Raw genomic sequence first — 16,199 nt, forward strand, 5'->3', positions numbered from 1 at the left:
TTCGGTTTTTAGGTTCCCAAGGATGAATATTCTGGAGACGATTTTTATCTAAATTAGTTGAGTAATGCAGCAGTCCCACACAGTCTGAAGTTCAAACTCACCCTTTGAACCAGAGGGGAGCTGAAACAGTGACTTAAAAATAAACCCGTTGGAGTTAGGAATGTCTGAGAGCCTCAGCCCAGAATGCAAAAGGGGTAAATTCTTATTGACTGTGGCCAGGCAAGCGCGTCTAATCACCTCCTGTTTCAAAATAGGAAGGAGAGGGGCCAAAGGGTAAGCAAGACCGGGACACTTGCCAGCAGCCTTCTGGTTCGGTTTCACCAGGCTCCACCCACAGATTGTTTTCTTTGCAGATGTCATTGGAGGACCCCAGAGGGCGGGCCTAAGCGCAGAGAAAACTCCCGCAGGAAACTCGCAGTAGTTCGCAGAGAAGGAGAACTGCTTTGGAGTTAAGGGACTATAATCAACTTTCCTTCTAAGGGAAGCTGGGAACCTTCTCCCTTGGCTTCGTGAAAACTAAGCTGAATCTTTTGCCAAACGCCTGTAAATTAGGTGAAATGGGCCCCTCACCCATGATGTGACTTCAGCTGCGTCTCTCTCTCCCAACAGGTTCTTTTTTCCTCTGTGGCTGATTGTCCTTGGAGTGTGGCCAGAAAGGGTCCAGGGCTAACTGGTCTTTCTCTTTGGAGTGATGGCGCTTACCATCGTTATCCTCAGGCTACTTGTCTGCATCCTGGCATCTCCCATGTTCCTGCTGAACTTTCTGGGCTTGTGGAACTGGATATGCAAAAAATGGTTCCCCCACTTCATGCAGAGGTTCACCGTGATCTACAACGAGCAGATGGCAAGCAAGAAGCGGGAGCTCTTCAGCAACCTGCAGGACTTTGTGGGCCCTTCTGGGAAGCTGTCCCTGCTGGAGGTGGGCTGCGGCACCGGGGCCAACTTCAAGTTCTACCCGCCTGGATGCCGGGTGACTTGTGTTGACCCTAACCCCAACTTTGAGAAGTTCTTGATCAAGAGCGTTGCGGAGAACCGACACCTGCAGTTGGAGCGCTTCGTGGTGGCCGCAGGGGAGCACATGCCGCAGGTGGCCGATGGCTCTGTGGACGTGGTGGTCTGCACCCTGGTCCTGTGCTCCGTGGAGAGCCAGGAGCGCCTCCTCCAGGAGGTGCACCGAGTGCTGAGGCTGGTGAGTGGGGGGTTGTGAGGGGGACTAGTTAGTGGTAACCACATCACCAAGGGCAGTTTTGTCAATTTCAGGTGGCTCAAACATTCAAACATAAAAAGTAAAACCACTAGAGAAGGCACTGTTGCATTTTTAAAAACCTTAGAGTCAGAAGGAAGCTATAAAGGGAAAGACTGATTCTGAATACATCAATTTTTAAAAACTACAGAGAATAAAAAAAAAAAGTACCAAAACATAGAAGTATTTGCCAGGGATGACAGACAAAAAGATTAACTTCCTTCATTTTAAAAGACATTACAAATCAAGAGATCGATAGGATTTTTTAAAAAGAAGAAAAACACAAGAGAAAAATAGGCAAATGGGAACAGAAATGTAAATACAGATAACCAATTACAGGGGTGCCTGGGTGGCTCACTGGGTTAATGGTGGGACTCTGATTTTCTGCTGGGGTCCTAATCTCAGGGAAGTGGGATCCAGCCCCCACCTCGGGCTGGAGCTGGGTGTGGAATCTGCCTGGGATTCTCTCTCTCCCTCTCTCTCAGCCCTCTCTCACTTCATCCTGCCCTCTTTAAAAAAAGAAAAGAAAAGAAAAAGCAAGCCAATTATATGACAAAAATGCTCAGCCTTCCAAACAAAGAAATACAACACAATACAACACAAGATACCTTTTTTACCTATTATAATGTCAGAGGCTTTTAAGGTCAATATGGTATTGGGGTTTGTTTGGGAAGCAGTACACCCCATACTAGAGGCACTGCCCTCTTTGGAGGGTAATTTGATAATATTCAAAACTTAAAGTGAACACAGTCTTGTATCCAATAATAATTTATCCTATAGCTACACTGCACAAATATGCAAACACTTGCCTATTTGCAAAGACATTCTGTGGAGTATTTGTAATAGCATAAACTGGAATTATCCTAAATGTCCATCAGTAGGAGGCTGTTCAAGTAAATGGTCACATAGCATAAAAGAAGAGCTATCTATGTTAATATGAAAAAATCCCCAAGAGATAATGTTAAATGAAAAAAAGCAATCAAAGCATGGACTATTACGTAGTGTATAAGCCCACTGTGTGAGAGCTAACACACACACACACACACACACACACACACATACATATATGGTAATGGGAATGATAGACATGAAACTTTTTTTTAAAACACTTGTCAAAGAGTTATCCATCTATTTCAGAGAGACAGCACATGAGGGAGGGGCCGAGGGAGAGAGAGAATCTCAAGCAGACTCCACACTGAGCACAGAGCTGGGCATGGGGCTGGGATCCCATGAACCTGAGATCATGACCTGAGCGGAAATCAAGAGTCCGGCGCTTAACCAACTGAGCCACCCGGGTGCCCTGAAATGTTCTGATTCTTATATTCAAGTGCTGGGTTCTTGAATCCTAAGGCTGGGCAGTAAATGGGTAAGGCTGGTAAGTGTTTTGCCTATAGCATTACTCCTACAAAGTAACGATTCCCTGTATTTTCTAGCACTCTCAATGAGATCGCATTCATGATGGTCCTCCCTAGCTCCTGTGAAGCCCCGGCTCTCTGCTGCATTTGACCAGGAGCTGTATTACACTGTCCTTTAACCCTCTCAACAGTCCTTTATAACAGATACTGTCTTCATGGTGTGAAACTTGCCCAAAGTTACACAGCTAGTAGGTCTGACTTTCTTTAACGCAAATATTCTCCCTTTTGCACCATATAGCGCTTGTCATTAGGGCCTTTTTATCTCTCCGACTTCAACACTTCCACCACTTTTACTGGCTGTTCTTCCTCTGCCCATCTCTAAGTTTGCCAGTACCATGCATACACAGATGGTTTCCAAATGTGAACATCTAGCCCAGATCTTTCTTCTGACCCCGCACCTTTGTATTCATCACTGTATTCAACCATCACCTGTACGGGTGACATGCCATCTCTAGCTTAACCTGTGTTACCCCAAGGGTGACATCAGCCTCCCTAGACCCGGGCCGCCTCCTGCTCTTGTCTACCTGTTCTCGTCTACGGAAAAAAAAATTTTTTTTAAAACCACTCAGGAAATTCCAGGTTTTCCATTCTGAGCACAGGTTTTTAAGATTTATTTTATTGTTAGAAAGAGAAAGTGTGAGCACAAGCAGGGGGAGCAGCAGGCAGAGGGAGAAGCAGGCTCCCCACTGAGCAAGGAGCCAGATGTGGGACTCAGTCCCAGGACCCTGGGATCATGACCTGAGCCCAAGGCAGGCGCTTAACCAACTGAGCCACCCAGGTGTCCCCCTCAACCCAGGTCTTCTCTGCCCCCTCTCAGCTGTCTGTCTGGTATAGGCAAGACTAGAGTAGCCAGAGTGTGACTGTCACCACGGGTTTTGGAGGGGATTTGCTCCCCACAGAGGTAGAAGGGGAGAAGACTTCCAAAGTCCTTCTGATAATGTAGAACTGTGTCTACACTGCACCCACATTTATAATAAATAAAAATCCCTGAATAAAATCCCTAATGACACAGTGGTACCATGGCTTCAGTAATGCTTTTAGATGCTTCAGTATTTTAATTCATCATAGAATTTACATCCTCGTGACAATGGTACAAAAGTATAAGACATGCTTGTTTAGTCTCAGGCAGTGCTGGGTGTGGATTCAGACTCTCCCACAGGTTTGCAAAGCAGAACCCAAGAAAAATGTTCAGATGAAGTAAAAAAAAAAAAAATTTTTTTTAAGAGACATTAAAAATTTTTGTACTTTAAAGGCAAACAACTTGGGTGCCTGGCTGGCTCAGTTGATAGAGCATGTGACTTTCTTTTTTTTTTTTTTAAGATTTTATTTACTTATTTGGGAAAGAGAGTGAGCACAAGTGAAGGAGGGGCAGAGGGAAAAGCAGACAACCCATTGAGCAGGAAGCCCAACATGCAGCTCGATCTCAGAACCCTGGGATCCTGACCTGAGCCGAAGGCAGGTTCTTAACAGACTGAGCCACCCAGGTGGGACTCGAGGTTGTGAGTTTAAGCCCCACGTTGGGCGTAGAGATTCCTTAAAAATAAAAAAGGCAAGAAACTGGGGGGAACATATATGGTCTTATACTAAATTACCTAAGGAGTAAGAAAACTCAACACCCTATTAGAAAACTGAAAAAAGACATCAACAGATCAAGCAGAAGAGAAGTCCAAATCACCAATAAGATTTAGCAAAAAAATGTTATATATATTAAGAAATTAAAGATATGCATATTATTGAAAATTAAATACCATTTCACCCATCAAATTGGCAGGATACAGAGGAAAAAGTATAGATGGGAGTTTGTTGGAAACTGGCACTCACACCCATTGCTGGTATGAATGTAAACTTGCAATGCCTCTTCCAAAGGGCAGTTTGACAACCTGCACCAATAGCTTTAAGAAGGCACAGACTTGGGTGCCTAGGTGGCCTAGTCGGTTAAGCATCTGGGGTCATGATCCTGGGGTCCTGGAATCCAGTCTTGCCCATCACAGTTGGGCTCCTTGCTCAGTGGGGAGTCTGCTTCTCCCTCTGACCTTCCCCCTTCTTGTGGTCCCTCTCTCAAATAAATAAAAATCTTAAAATAAGTAAATAAGTAAAATCTTTAAGAAGTAACAGATTTTTGACTCAGCAGTTCCCCTTTTTTGCAAGTTATTTATTTGGAAATAATTAGAGATGGGCACAGAGATGTATGGATAAGGATAGTCACTGTAACAGTATTTACAATAATGAAAAGTTGGAAATAACTTCAATAAGTAAGAGATGGTACCTGCAGTGCTATGAAATACTGTGTAAAGAGCTTTTAAATCACATTTTAGAATAATATTTGAAAACACAAATAAAGCAGGTTACAAAACAGAAGGTACATTCTAGTCCTAGTTTTAGGGAAAAGATACATATTCATACGGTGTGCACACAAAGTTTTAACAGTAGCTATATTGAGATGATAGAACAGTGCTTGTTTTTCTATTTAAACTTCTTCATTTCCTAAGGTCAGCATATGGTCAAGGTAGTATTTTTAAAGATTTTATCTATTTATTTATTGATTTATTTGACAGAGAGAGAGAGAGAGAGATCACAAGTAAGCAGAGAGGCAAGCAGAGAGAGATGGGAGCAGGCTCCTTGCTGAGCAGAGAGCCCAGTCAACCCTGGGCTCAATCCCAGGACCCTGAGACCATGACCTGAGCCAAAGGCAGAGGCTTAACCCACTGAGCCACCCAGGTGCCCCATGGTCAAGTCAGTATTACTAGCCTCTATCAGCTGGAATGTCCAGGGTCAAACCAAACCTGATCTGACATTTACAAGCTGTGTGACTTTGGGCAAGTTGCTCATTTTCTTTGTGGCTCACTTTCCTCATCTGAAAAATAGGACTGATAATACTTACCAAATAAGTTTATCATAAGATCAAGCAAGTTGATGTGTGATAGGCATTCTTGCATCATGATAGCTAAACCTGCAGCAGTTCCCACATACCTTGCATATAGGAACTGCTACCAGGTTTAGTTGTCATTATGCATCACTTCTATGAACAGAAAATACATGTTAATTCCATTAGATTGGCAGCTCTGGATAAAACTAGACCGAAGGTGAGACTATTGGCCAAAACGGTGTCTTAGTAAGTGCTCATTTATCCATGCCTTCTCATAGAGTTAGCCTTTAGGGACCACTGAAATTGAAGATTCCATCATCTTATAAACCTGTACTTCCAAAACTAAAATCTGTGGGGCTTTTTTGTTTTTTTTCCCTTCTCAGGGCGGGGTTTTCTATTTCCTGGAGCATGTAGCTGCTGAGAGCTCAACCTGGATTTACTTTTGGCAACAGATCCTGCATCCTTCCTGGTACCTGCTGTTTGACGGGTGCCACCTGACTAGAGAGAGCTGGAAGGCGCTGGAGCGGGCGGGCTTCTCCGAGCTCAAGCTGCAGCACTTCTGGGCGCCGCTCTCCTGGGAGCTGGTGCGCCCCCACATCTGTGGCTATGCCATCAAGTAGCCTAAGTGGGGAGTAGAGGGCTGAACAGCTCATAGCTTCAGGCTACGCTCTGACACTTCAACTACTAATTGGAAGAAAGAAAACTTTTTTTTTTCTTGTTTTTAAGGTAAAGTTGCATTTCATCCTTAAGGATTTATGTTATAACTTCTTCAGCCATTTTCTGTTGTCTCCCAGGGAATCAAAACCAAGCCAAAGCAAAACAGGGTTCTCCCTTAAAAGGAAACGCTGGGCTTCCATAATTGAAGTTTACTATTATCCCCAAACTTTAGTTTATGGGATAACTTCAAAATCCTTCTGGTTTATATGGCTACCTGGCAGATTTTCATTTCACCCCTCTCTTTGAGAGCTTGGTGCTAAGAGGCAGTGAAATCACTCAAAAGAGGATTTGAAAAGGGAGAAGTGACAAGATCTTGAAACTTCACAGACTGAACCAGGGAATACTGATTAGTTGAAAATCCAAATCTCAACAGCCCAGGTCTTTCTGAAAGAGAAATCTGAATCTGTTTGTTGTTCTTAGTATCAGCAGGGCTGGTGTTCAGAATTAATGGACTAGGAAGCCACACCTAGCTCTGCCCAGTGTTGTTTTTACTCCCGCAGTCCACTGACGTTTATTTTCCTGCATTCCAGTCTTCATTTTTTTTATTACCATATAATGCAATCTTCAGTACTTAAAGATTGTACTTGACATATTAGTGTATCCAGAAAAATAGCCGAGGCACTTAAGATTCTTGAGTACATTTTCCTTATTATGTAGCATATAGTTTGCTGTCTCCTGTCTTAAATTGTAGGCCAACTGTAGTTAGGAAAACCTTGTTTAATTGGGTACGCTTTGTAAGACCCCCTAAAACCTAGGCAGTCTGGGAGTCTGTAGAGAAATAGACACATATTTGGGGGATTATTCTGACCAAATTTCCACTCCTGTCCCGAGATGATTTCTTTGTTCCTTGCCATCGTGGAAACCTCTGAAAATCATAAGTGCTTTGAAAACAAGTGTTGAGGGGCGCCTGGGTGGCTCAGTGGGTTAAAGCCTCTGCCTTTGGCTCAGGTCATGATCCCAGGGTCCTGGGTTCGAGCCCCACATTGGGCTCTCTGCTTAGCAGGAAGCCTGCTTCCTCCTCTCTCTCTCTGCCTGCCTCTCTGCCTGCTTGTGTTCCCTCTCTCACTGTGTCTTTCTCTATTAAATAAATAGATAAAATCTTAAAAAAAAAAAAAAGAATAGCATTTTCAGCAACTGTGTGTATTTTAATAAAGTTAGTACATTTTCTATAAAGTATAATGACTTTACAAAGGGACTATTTTAAATATGAAATCAATCAATAAATTCACATTGATTTTAGAGATGGAAATAAATGGTTTGTGTCTTTGCTGGCTTGGCTTCACTTTTTTAATGTCTCTGGGAGGGGAAAATTAAGCTATTTGAACATATAGATTTTTCTTTCTACTACCAGGTAGCTAGTGGATTTTAGAGAAAGCAATTTGGGAAGGATCAGAGTGAGTTTTGGAAGGTTCAAGCCCAAAGACCCTCACTTATAAAATCCATAGAGAAGAAAGAAAGGACACTTAACTATTCTAGCTCTCTCGAATGTGAAGGCAGTTACTGTTAAGGTGAGGTTGGGACCTTCGTCTAAGGCCTCCTGAGCTCTACAACAGCAATCTCCTCTCTCTACAGTCTCCCCAAAGGAGGACCCTCCTTAATCAGCCACCTCACTATTGGTTAGGTTACTCTAGCGACTGAGAAATTGTAAAAACCATGCATTGACATGCTGATATGTTACTAGCATGTAGGAAGACAATACCAAAGTACTAGACACATTCTTACCAATTCCTTCTTGTCTAAGTGGCATGGAAAATATTATCCTCACATTCTGTACAAAACTAAGACATGGAGAAATAAAAAAAAAAAAAAGGAGTTTCTTATATGCCACAAGTTACTGAGTAGGTGTTAGAAGCCCCAGTTCCCAGAACTATAAAACCTGTTTCGACATGATTGGGGCCGTGTTACCTATGCACTGCTTTCCTCCCCAGGCCAAGACGACACACGTTTATGGCCATTCCAACACCCCATGGAAGTGACCTAAGCCCCTGCAAAATGGAAACAGAAAAACGTAAAACATGTCCAACGTGCTGGTTAGGATTTCTCTGATGGCAAGTGGCACAGCTCTCAACCAAAAAAGGCTTAAGTAGAAAAAGGGCTTTAAATACTCAAGTTAGTGAAAAGACAGGGACAGAAAGCCTCAGGCACATCTTGAGCAAGGCTCAGCTGAAACTCCCTGATGTCACAGTTGCCCTCCTGTCTGCCCTAGTAGAAGTAGGTACCAATCTTCATGCTTTCAGAGTCCGCAACCAGTAGGAAAGATCAAGTCTATTCTTGCAAAAACTCCAACCAAAGTTATGGATTGGGTCTCAGTTGTCTCGAGTTGACAATACGGAGCACAAGCCATGTGTGAACCCATTCTAATGTTTAGACCCGATGGATTATGCCGCATGGCTCAAGTGCAGGTCACAGCGCCTCATTCCTGGGGCTGAGCACACCCAGACCACATGAGCTGAGACAAGGAGAGCTGTATATCCTCGAAATGAAAACAGGGCCAGTGACTGGGGACAGCAGGAATGCATGCTCAGAGCAGGCACACCACAGGCGGCCCCTAGAAGCACATCGCATTTAGGTCAGACCCTCTGCCTTCTGTCCTGTGGTAGGTCACAAAGCACCACATTGAGAATGCTGGCTTCTCAAGAGGCTATACAACAAGGGAAATGAAAAACCAACGACACTGGCTTTGGCACCAAAGTGACCAAAGTCAAGTCCTGGCTGTGTCCTTTGTTGGTTATGTGACCTCGGGCAAGTTATAGCTCTTGTGTCACCTTCCTCACCTGTCAATGAGGGTACTATCCTCCTACAGGGTTATTGTGAGGAATTAACGAAGTGAAGCACATTCACATTCAAGCCTTCACATTCGAGAGAGTTAGAATCTGACCCAGCCAGGGAGGAGGACCACAGGCTTTCTTGAGGAAGTAACATCCAACCTGAATTCCAGAGGATATTAATACTGGGGCATAAGAGAACAGCTTGTGCCGTAGACAAATAAAAGGAGGAAACACAATCTGTTTGAGGAACTGGCAGGGCCAGGCGGCATAGCTGGTGGGGAGAATTGGGAAGGAGAACTACTTTTTCCATTAGCTTCTTCCTTATCTAGTTAAGCCCCGGGATCCATGAGCAGGATAATTGACTTCAACTTAACAAAACAAAACACCATTGAAATTGCTTTTATTTATATTATAAAACATTATGGTCCTAAGTCTTCTAATATTGTAATTGTTTCTTCTGAATTCCTATATACTTCAGACTTGAATAGCAAGTGAAGTGCACATTGCATAATAGTTCCTTTTGGACTCTTGAACCTTAAGAGAAGACTTTCCCTTCAGTGTTGCTTTAGAAAACACAGAACTTAACACAACTGAAATTCTTGTTAATCTGTTAAGGCACTTGAGAGTGGAATGAATCACAGCTGCCCAATGTCAACAAAAGCAAAAAAAAAAAAACACACAAAACAAAACTGTTTAGTAAGCATCATTTTAATGACTTCAGTACCTAAAACCAAGAGTATTCAAGCTACTTTAAAGAATAATCAGAATTCCCTGACCCATGGAACCACTGGAATCAAGAACAGAGGTCATGTTCATTGAGGGCACAGGAAATGAACGCAGAGTGACCAATGTTCTCAATTTCTAGTCGACAAACAAAAAACAAACAAACAAACAAAAAAAAAACCAGAGCAATTGGCTGACCAAGAAAGGTATTATTTTGTTCCTAAAAGAAAGTATTTGGAAACCTGTAAAGAATTACATAGAACCAAGGGAAATTGCCATTCAGAATTTACCATTCTAAAAATAAAAACCTCTCACGTCCAACAGCCTTAATTCAGACTGTGTCCTTCTCAGTCTTTAAAATGTGTCTGACACTGATGTCAACCTTTTCCTTGGAATGATCCTTTTATTCCATGACTCTAATAGCTAACAATATAACTGTCTATGTATTATGTGAATTCTTTATGCCAGGCACCAACTTTTTTTTTTTAAGATTTTATTTATTTATTTGACAAAGATCACAAGCAGGCAGAGAGGGAGAGAGAGAGGAGGAAGCAGGCTCCCCACTGAGCAGAGAGCCCAATGTGGAGCTCGATCCCAGGACCCTCGGATCATGACCTGAGCTGAAGGCAGAGGCTTTAACCCACTGAGCCACCCAGGTGCCCCCAGGCACCAACTTTTTACACGATTTTTTTTTTTAAGATTTTATTTGAGGGGGAGAGAGCATGAGCAGGGGGAAGGGGCAGAGGGAGAGGGACAAACAGACTTCCTGCTGAGCAGGGAGTCTGATGCAGAGCTCAATCCCAGGACCCTGAGATCATGACCTGAGCCGAAGGCAGATGCTTAACTGAGCCACCCAGCACCCCTACCACAATTATTTTCATGTAGTACTCATAAGTCTACAAGGCAGGGAAATTACCTACAACTGACAAATGAGACCAGTGGGTGTTCTATCACTTGCCCAAAGCCACATGGGGAATGGTCATACCAGTATACCTACATAGTTTACCTGATTCCAAAGCTCAGGCCTCTGCACGATGTTGCAGTGCTTCTTGAGGTCTTCTGGAACCCAGGTCCCTATAGGGGGGCCATTTACTGTGAATGGTCCCACAAGACTCAAGGGAAATGAAAGACCAACGACAGTGGAGTCTCTTCACATGGTGCCTTACTTGGGTCAGTCTGTTTCAATCCCTTGAGCATGCCTTATAATCCTAGGTTGTGAGCCATCACCTATTTGAAAAAGATTCTTAAACCTCAGACTTTTGCCATTCCTTTGATATTGAGAATTGAACACGTCAAAAACAAAATTCAAGTTTATAGCAGCAATGTCCACAACAGCCAAACTATGGAAAGAACCTAGATGCCCATCAAGAGATGAGTGGATAAAGAAGATATGTATGTGTGTGTATATATACATATATACACAGTGGAATACTATGCAGCCATCAAAAGAAATGAAATCCTGCCATTTGCAACGATGTTGATGGAACTAGAGGGTATTATGCTGAGTAAAATAAGTCAATCAGAGAAAGACAATTATCATATGATCTCCCTGATATGAGGAATTTGAGAGGCAGTGTGGGGGGTTTGGGGGGGTAGGAAAGGAAAAAATGAAACAAGATGGGATCAGGAGGGAGACAAACCATAAGAGACTCTTAATCTTGCAAAACAAACTGAGGGTTGCTGGGGTGAGGGGGGTAGGGAGAGGGTGGTTAGGTTATGGACATTCCAGAGGGTATGTGCTATGGTGAGTGCTGTGAAGTGTGTAAGCCTGATGATTAACAGACCTGTACCCCTGCGGCAAATAATACATTATATGTTAATCAAAAAAAAACCCAAAAAACAAAATTCGCTGGGTCTTTCCTTAAATAAGCAACACTTTCTAATTTCTTCAAAACCTATAATTATTTCCCAAGGACCAGATAAAGAGATGCCCTTCTAGAAAGCATTTACTGGCTATTTCAAGTAGCTTCCTCCTAGAGAAGTCTCTTAGCATTCAGTAATACCCATGGCTGTTATTTCATACCACTAGTCTCTTCTTCCTTTCTTCTACATGCCAGACACAGTGCTTACTAGATAGCAGGTGCTACCAAAGTATTTACCAATTAATTCATTATCAAGCCCTGCCTCTTCTACATACCTCTCAGATGGTCCCTTCTACTGCGTTTTCACAGCTGCCATCTTGGTCTGAGAACTAAGTCCCAGCTGACTATACATACAGACCGAGTGTGGACGGATGGAATGACAAACCATTTCCATGAGAACTTGCTAGGTATTGCATGATTCAGGGATAGGGCAGAGAAGTAGCTCTAAGGTAAGGGGAAGATACTACATCTGGATATGGTAGTGGGAAAACATGCCTTTTGCAATGAACTCAGCCTTCTTTGCCTTCCTTCACCCCCCCTCCCCACCAACCTAGGATGGAAAAACGGAAGCTCATAACTTTCCTGGGGCACAAACAAGTGGTTTCCTAGGAAAGCACGAATATCTGAGCCAAGTCACAATCTCTCAGGCTAGAAAATGCTTCAAACGGGTCTCCATGCCCTCACCACCCATCTTCAAACCCATAATTTCCAAACATTTTAGCCACTCCTATAGCTCAACATCATAAAGGAAGTTCCTCAGTGTGAAGTTGAACTGAGGTTGCTCAGCAATGTTTAGGAGCACCTGTCAACAGATATCTCAATACTTCTCCCAGCTTCGCGGGGTTTGGGGTCAGAACATTTGAATCCAGATCTCATCACTGCATCTTACCAATATTTTGTTCAGTTAGTATAAGATGAGACCACCCCCTACAGCTCCCGGCATTCTTTTTTTAAAAAAATATTTAATTTATTTATTTGAGAGGTAGAGAGAGACAATGAAAGGAGAGAGGTCAGCGGGAGAAGCAGACTTCCCGCTGAGCAGGGAGCCCGATGTGGGACTCAATCCCAGGACTCCAGGATCATTACCTGAGCCCAAGGCAGCCACTTAACCAACTGAGCCACCCAGGTGCCCCAGCTCCCGGCATTCTTGTGAAGATGAAGGGCATAAATGCAAGAGGTGCTTTATAAACTATCAAATTGATGGTCATGTGTGCTGGAGTTTCTTCACATGGTGCCTTACTTGGGTCAGAGCCTGGCCTCCGTAAGCATTTGTGAGAGGAACAGAATGGAGTTTATCTTGCTGTGTAGGAAGAGATATTTTACTTCTATAAATGTGGTCCTGGAATTCCCATCAACTGCATTATCATATACCATGTTTTCTGGAGATTCAGCATACCTTTTCTTTAAGATTTTATTTGTTTATTTATTTGAGAGAGAGTGAGTGCACAGGCATGCAAGTACAAGTGGGGTGGGGGGAGGGGCAGAGAGAGAGAAAACGTAAGCAGACTTCCTGCTGAGCACAGAGCCCAAGTCAAGGCGCTCACTCAGGGCTTGTCCCACAACACTGAGGTCATGACCTGAGCTGAAACCAAGAGTTGGACACCAACTGTGCCACCCAGAAGCCCCACAGGAGACTTGGCACAATTTTAAAGAATTCTCCCATAAAAAATAACTTGGCATAGGGGTGCATGGGTGGCTCAGTGGGTTAAGGGTCTGCTTTCGGCTTAGGTCATGATCCCGGGGTCCTGGGAATTGAGCCCCGCATCGGGCTCCTTGCTCAGCAGATAATATGCTTCTCCCTTTCTCTCTGCCTATCTCTCTGCCTGCTCCTGCCCTCTGTCAAATAAGTAAAATCCTTAAATTTTTTTTCAAAAAATGACTTGTCAAAGCTCTAATTTTGGCATCTAACAATAAAAAGTTTGGCACCTATGTGAGATGCTGCAAAGAACTTCTACACAGAGTGCTTGAAATGCAAACGTCATTCCCCAAATCCCTTTAATCTTTATTTTACCTGCAGGTAAAATACCTGTCAGCTCACATTTTACCTGTCAGGCTAACCAGGCAGTATTAGGACCGTGAAAGCAGCAGCGCTCAGTTCAAATTCCATCTCACCTCTCAGGTTATGGGAACAGATCATTTACTCTGATCCCAGAGGAAGAGTTTCTTTTCAATTTTATTGTTCACCAAAGCTTAGGAACAAAGAAATCTAAAAACCTTTAAAAAAAAAAAAAAAGAACGGGGCGCCTGGGTGGCTCAGTGGGTTAAGCCGCTGCCTTCAGCTCAGGTCATGATCTCAGGGTCCTGGGATGGAGTCCCGCATAGGGCTTTCTGCTCAGCAGGGAGCCTGTTCCGCTCCCCCCCCCCTCCGCCTGCCTCTCTGCTTACTTGTGATCTCTCTCTGTCAAATAAATAAATAAATCTTTAAAAAGAAAAAAGAAGAAGAAAATGCTGCAATATTAAAATAAATATGTAATATTTATTTGTAAATATAAATGTTGCCATATATCAAATTGCTTACCAATCCATGCAACCTCATCTGCCCAAATGTTGAAAGTGGGAGAAAATGTGGGAGAAAGTGGGCACAGCTAATAAATCATTCACAATCAGCCCGCAGTTTTGCTCTTGGGCTTTTATTTCCCTCCCTTCGTATTCTGGGAAGGAGGACTTCTGGGACTCTGACTAAAATTTTCTGAAGAAACGTTTGCCTTTTGCTCACACAGCCAGTGCACACCCCTACCTGGATGACAGATTATGTCTGAAAGTGTGAGGATGAGGTAAAAAAATGGTGCCACCAGGTATCAATACTTAATTTTTATAGGGGCCTAAGAAACTTCTTGAGAATCTGATGAAAGGTCTGGATCCTCTCCCTGGAAAAATGTTCCTACAAATAAACTTACCATTTCTAGAGGAAAACAGACATGCCTTGCTCCTGGTCATTGTTTCCAAATTGCCGCATATGAAAATTCAAATGCTGTAATCCTATTCTTGAAAGAGCCTTTAGCCTTTCACCACCCCCACTAAACCTAGCTTTCAGCCTAGAGACTTCTAGTGCTGCTGCCCTGCCTCAGGCTGTCTCTGGCTGCCAGCCAGTACGGTGTCCCGTTTTGAACTAGGCTGGACAGCAGACAAAAATCAGTCCATCCTCACACTCCTACTCATGCCTCCTTCTCCGACTGCCATACAAACCTGCCGATTTCTGACTGTGGGGTCTCCTTTACCCCTAATCTGCTGCTGCTTTTTTTTTTTTTTTTTTTTTAGATTTGAGTAAATGGCAAAACTATTCTTGTCACTCTCACTCAAGCTGGAAACCAGGACATCTTCCTGGCTTTCTCTCTTCCTCACCTCCCACAGCCAGTCAAACACTGTTCCTTCCCTTCTTCCCCCAACATATCTGCTCACATTCCTCCTTCCTTGGATTAACTGGCCTCAGCCTGACCCCTCCAATCCTCCCATCTGCCCTCGGTGCTATTCTCTGGAACTGAAATTTAAAAGTCACTTCCTGCCTCAAATCCTCTGATGGCTTCTCATGGCTTTTGGATGAAACCTCAAAATCCTGAGCCTAAAATGCAAGGCTCTTATGATCTGGCCCCACTGGCCGTGTAGGTAGGTCCTCTACAGGCCACTCCCACCCCTGGCTCTGCACCCTGTGCTATCTGGGCTGTGTGTTCTGGACCTTTCCACAGGCCATGCCTGCTGCCTCAAATACCCCTACCCCCTCTCCTCTTCACCTCAAATGTACTTGTTCTCTAAAATATCCCGTAAGTCACTTTCTCCAAAAAGAACTTCCTCCTTTCTCCAGGTTGATTTTCAGGCCCTTCAGCCAAGCCCAGGCCTCCTCCTCCCACCCCCACAATGTGCTGCCGTGTGACACTACTCATCTGTCCCCCATGCCTGACTGGGAAGCTTCTCAGGGATAGGACACCAGTCTTAACTCGGCTTCCTATCAGCAGCGCTCAATCTCTGCGAAACGCACGAACAATTTCAGCCATTTGCCTCCTCTGCTGCCTCAGAGTATGAGGACTGAGTTAGACTTTTCAGGGCTGCTCAGAAGTCTTGAGATTTACCCGCAGCTGCCACAGGGGCCAAACCATGACTATGCTCATCTCCACACGTCTCCTCTCAGCAGAGGACTTCACTGCTCACTTCAGCAGAAGGAAAAACATAAAGAGAGCCACTCAGTGGGTCTGGAAATTTAAGAACCTCACAGATGCCCCTTCCTGACCAGAGCTGCAAGGCCAGCCCTGGGCTCTGGAGTCATCCCTTTCAGGTCTTTTTTCTGCCAAGTTATAATCCTTTTGCTTCTTCACTCTTCCCCTATGTTCAAATTATCTAAAATCCACACCACCTTCCTCCAGTAAAAACAAAACACCAAACAATACAACAACAAACCCAAAAACTTAAAAACAAAGCAAAACAAAAAAAACTTAGCTTTGATTTCTCCTGAAATTATTATGCTCTTTTTCTCCCTTCACTGTCAAATCTCTTAAAAATACCAAATTCAGTTTTGGGTTTTTTTTTTCCCCACTTCCCACTCACTCCTCAAACCATTATCATTGGGTTTCCGGCCCTATCTGAAACTGTTCTCCACAAACTCACTGCTGCTTT

General features: G+C 43.6%; 1 protein-coding gene across 1 annotated transcript; it reads left to right on the forward strand.

Annotated features, from left to right (window-relative positions):
- The first annotated feature begins 383 nt into the window (after nt 1-383).
- TMT1A (thiol methyltransferase 1A) lies at nt 384-7,514 on the forward strand. Its single transcript, XM_059403111.1, has 2 exons — nt 384-1,189; nt 5,908-7,514. Exons 1-2 carry the CDS (start codon nt 692-694, stop codon nt 6,142-6,144), a joined length of 735 nt encoding a protein of 244 aa, XP_059259094.1. The 5' UTR covers nt 384-691; the 3' UTR covers nt 6,145-7,514.
- The last annotated feature ends 8,685 nt before the right edge of the window (nt 7,515-16,199 follow it).

This window comes from Mustela nigripes, chromosome 6, assembly GCF_022355385.1.
Source record: "Mustela nigripes isolate SB6536 chromosome 6, MUSNIG.SB6536, whole genome shotgun sequence".
Taxonomy (NCBI): Eukaryota; Metazoa; Chordata; class Mammalia; order Carnivora; family Mustelidae; genus Mustela; species Mustela nigripes.

Coding starts and splice junctions, on each gene's coding strand:
- TMT1A (XM_059403111.1), top strand. CDS start 692: ATGGCGCTTACCATCGTTATCCTCAGGCTACTTGTCTGCATCCTGGCA. Junction 1,190..5,907: donor TGCACCGAGTGCTGAGGCTG/GTGAGTGGGGGG, acceptor TTCCCTTCTCAG/GGCGGGGTTTTCTATTTCCT.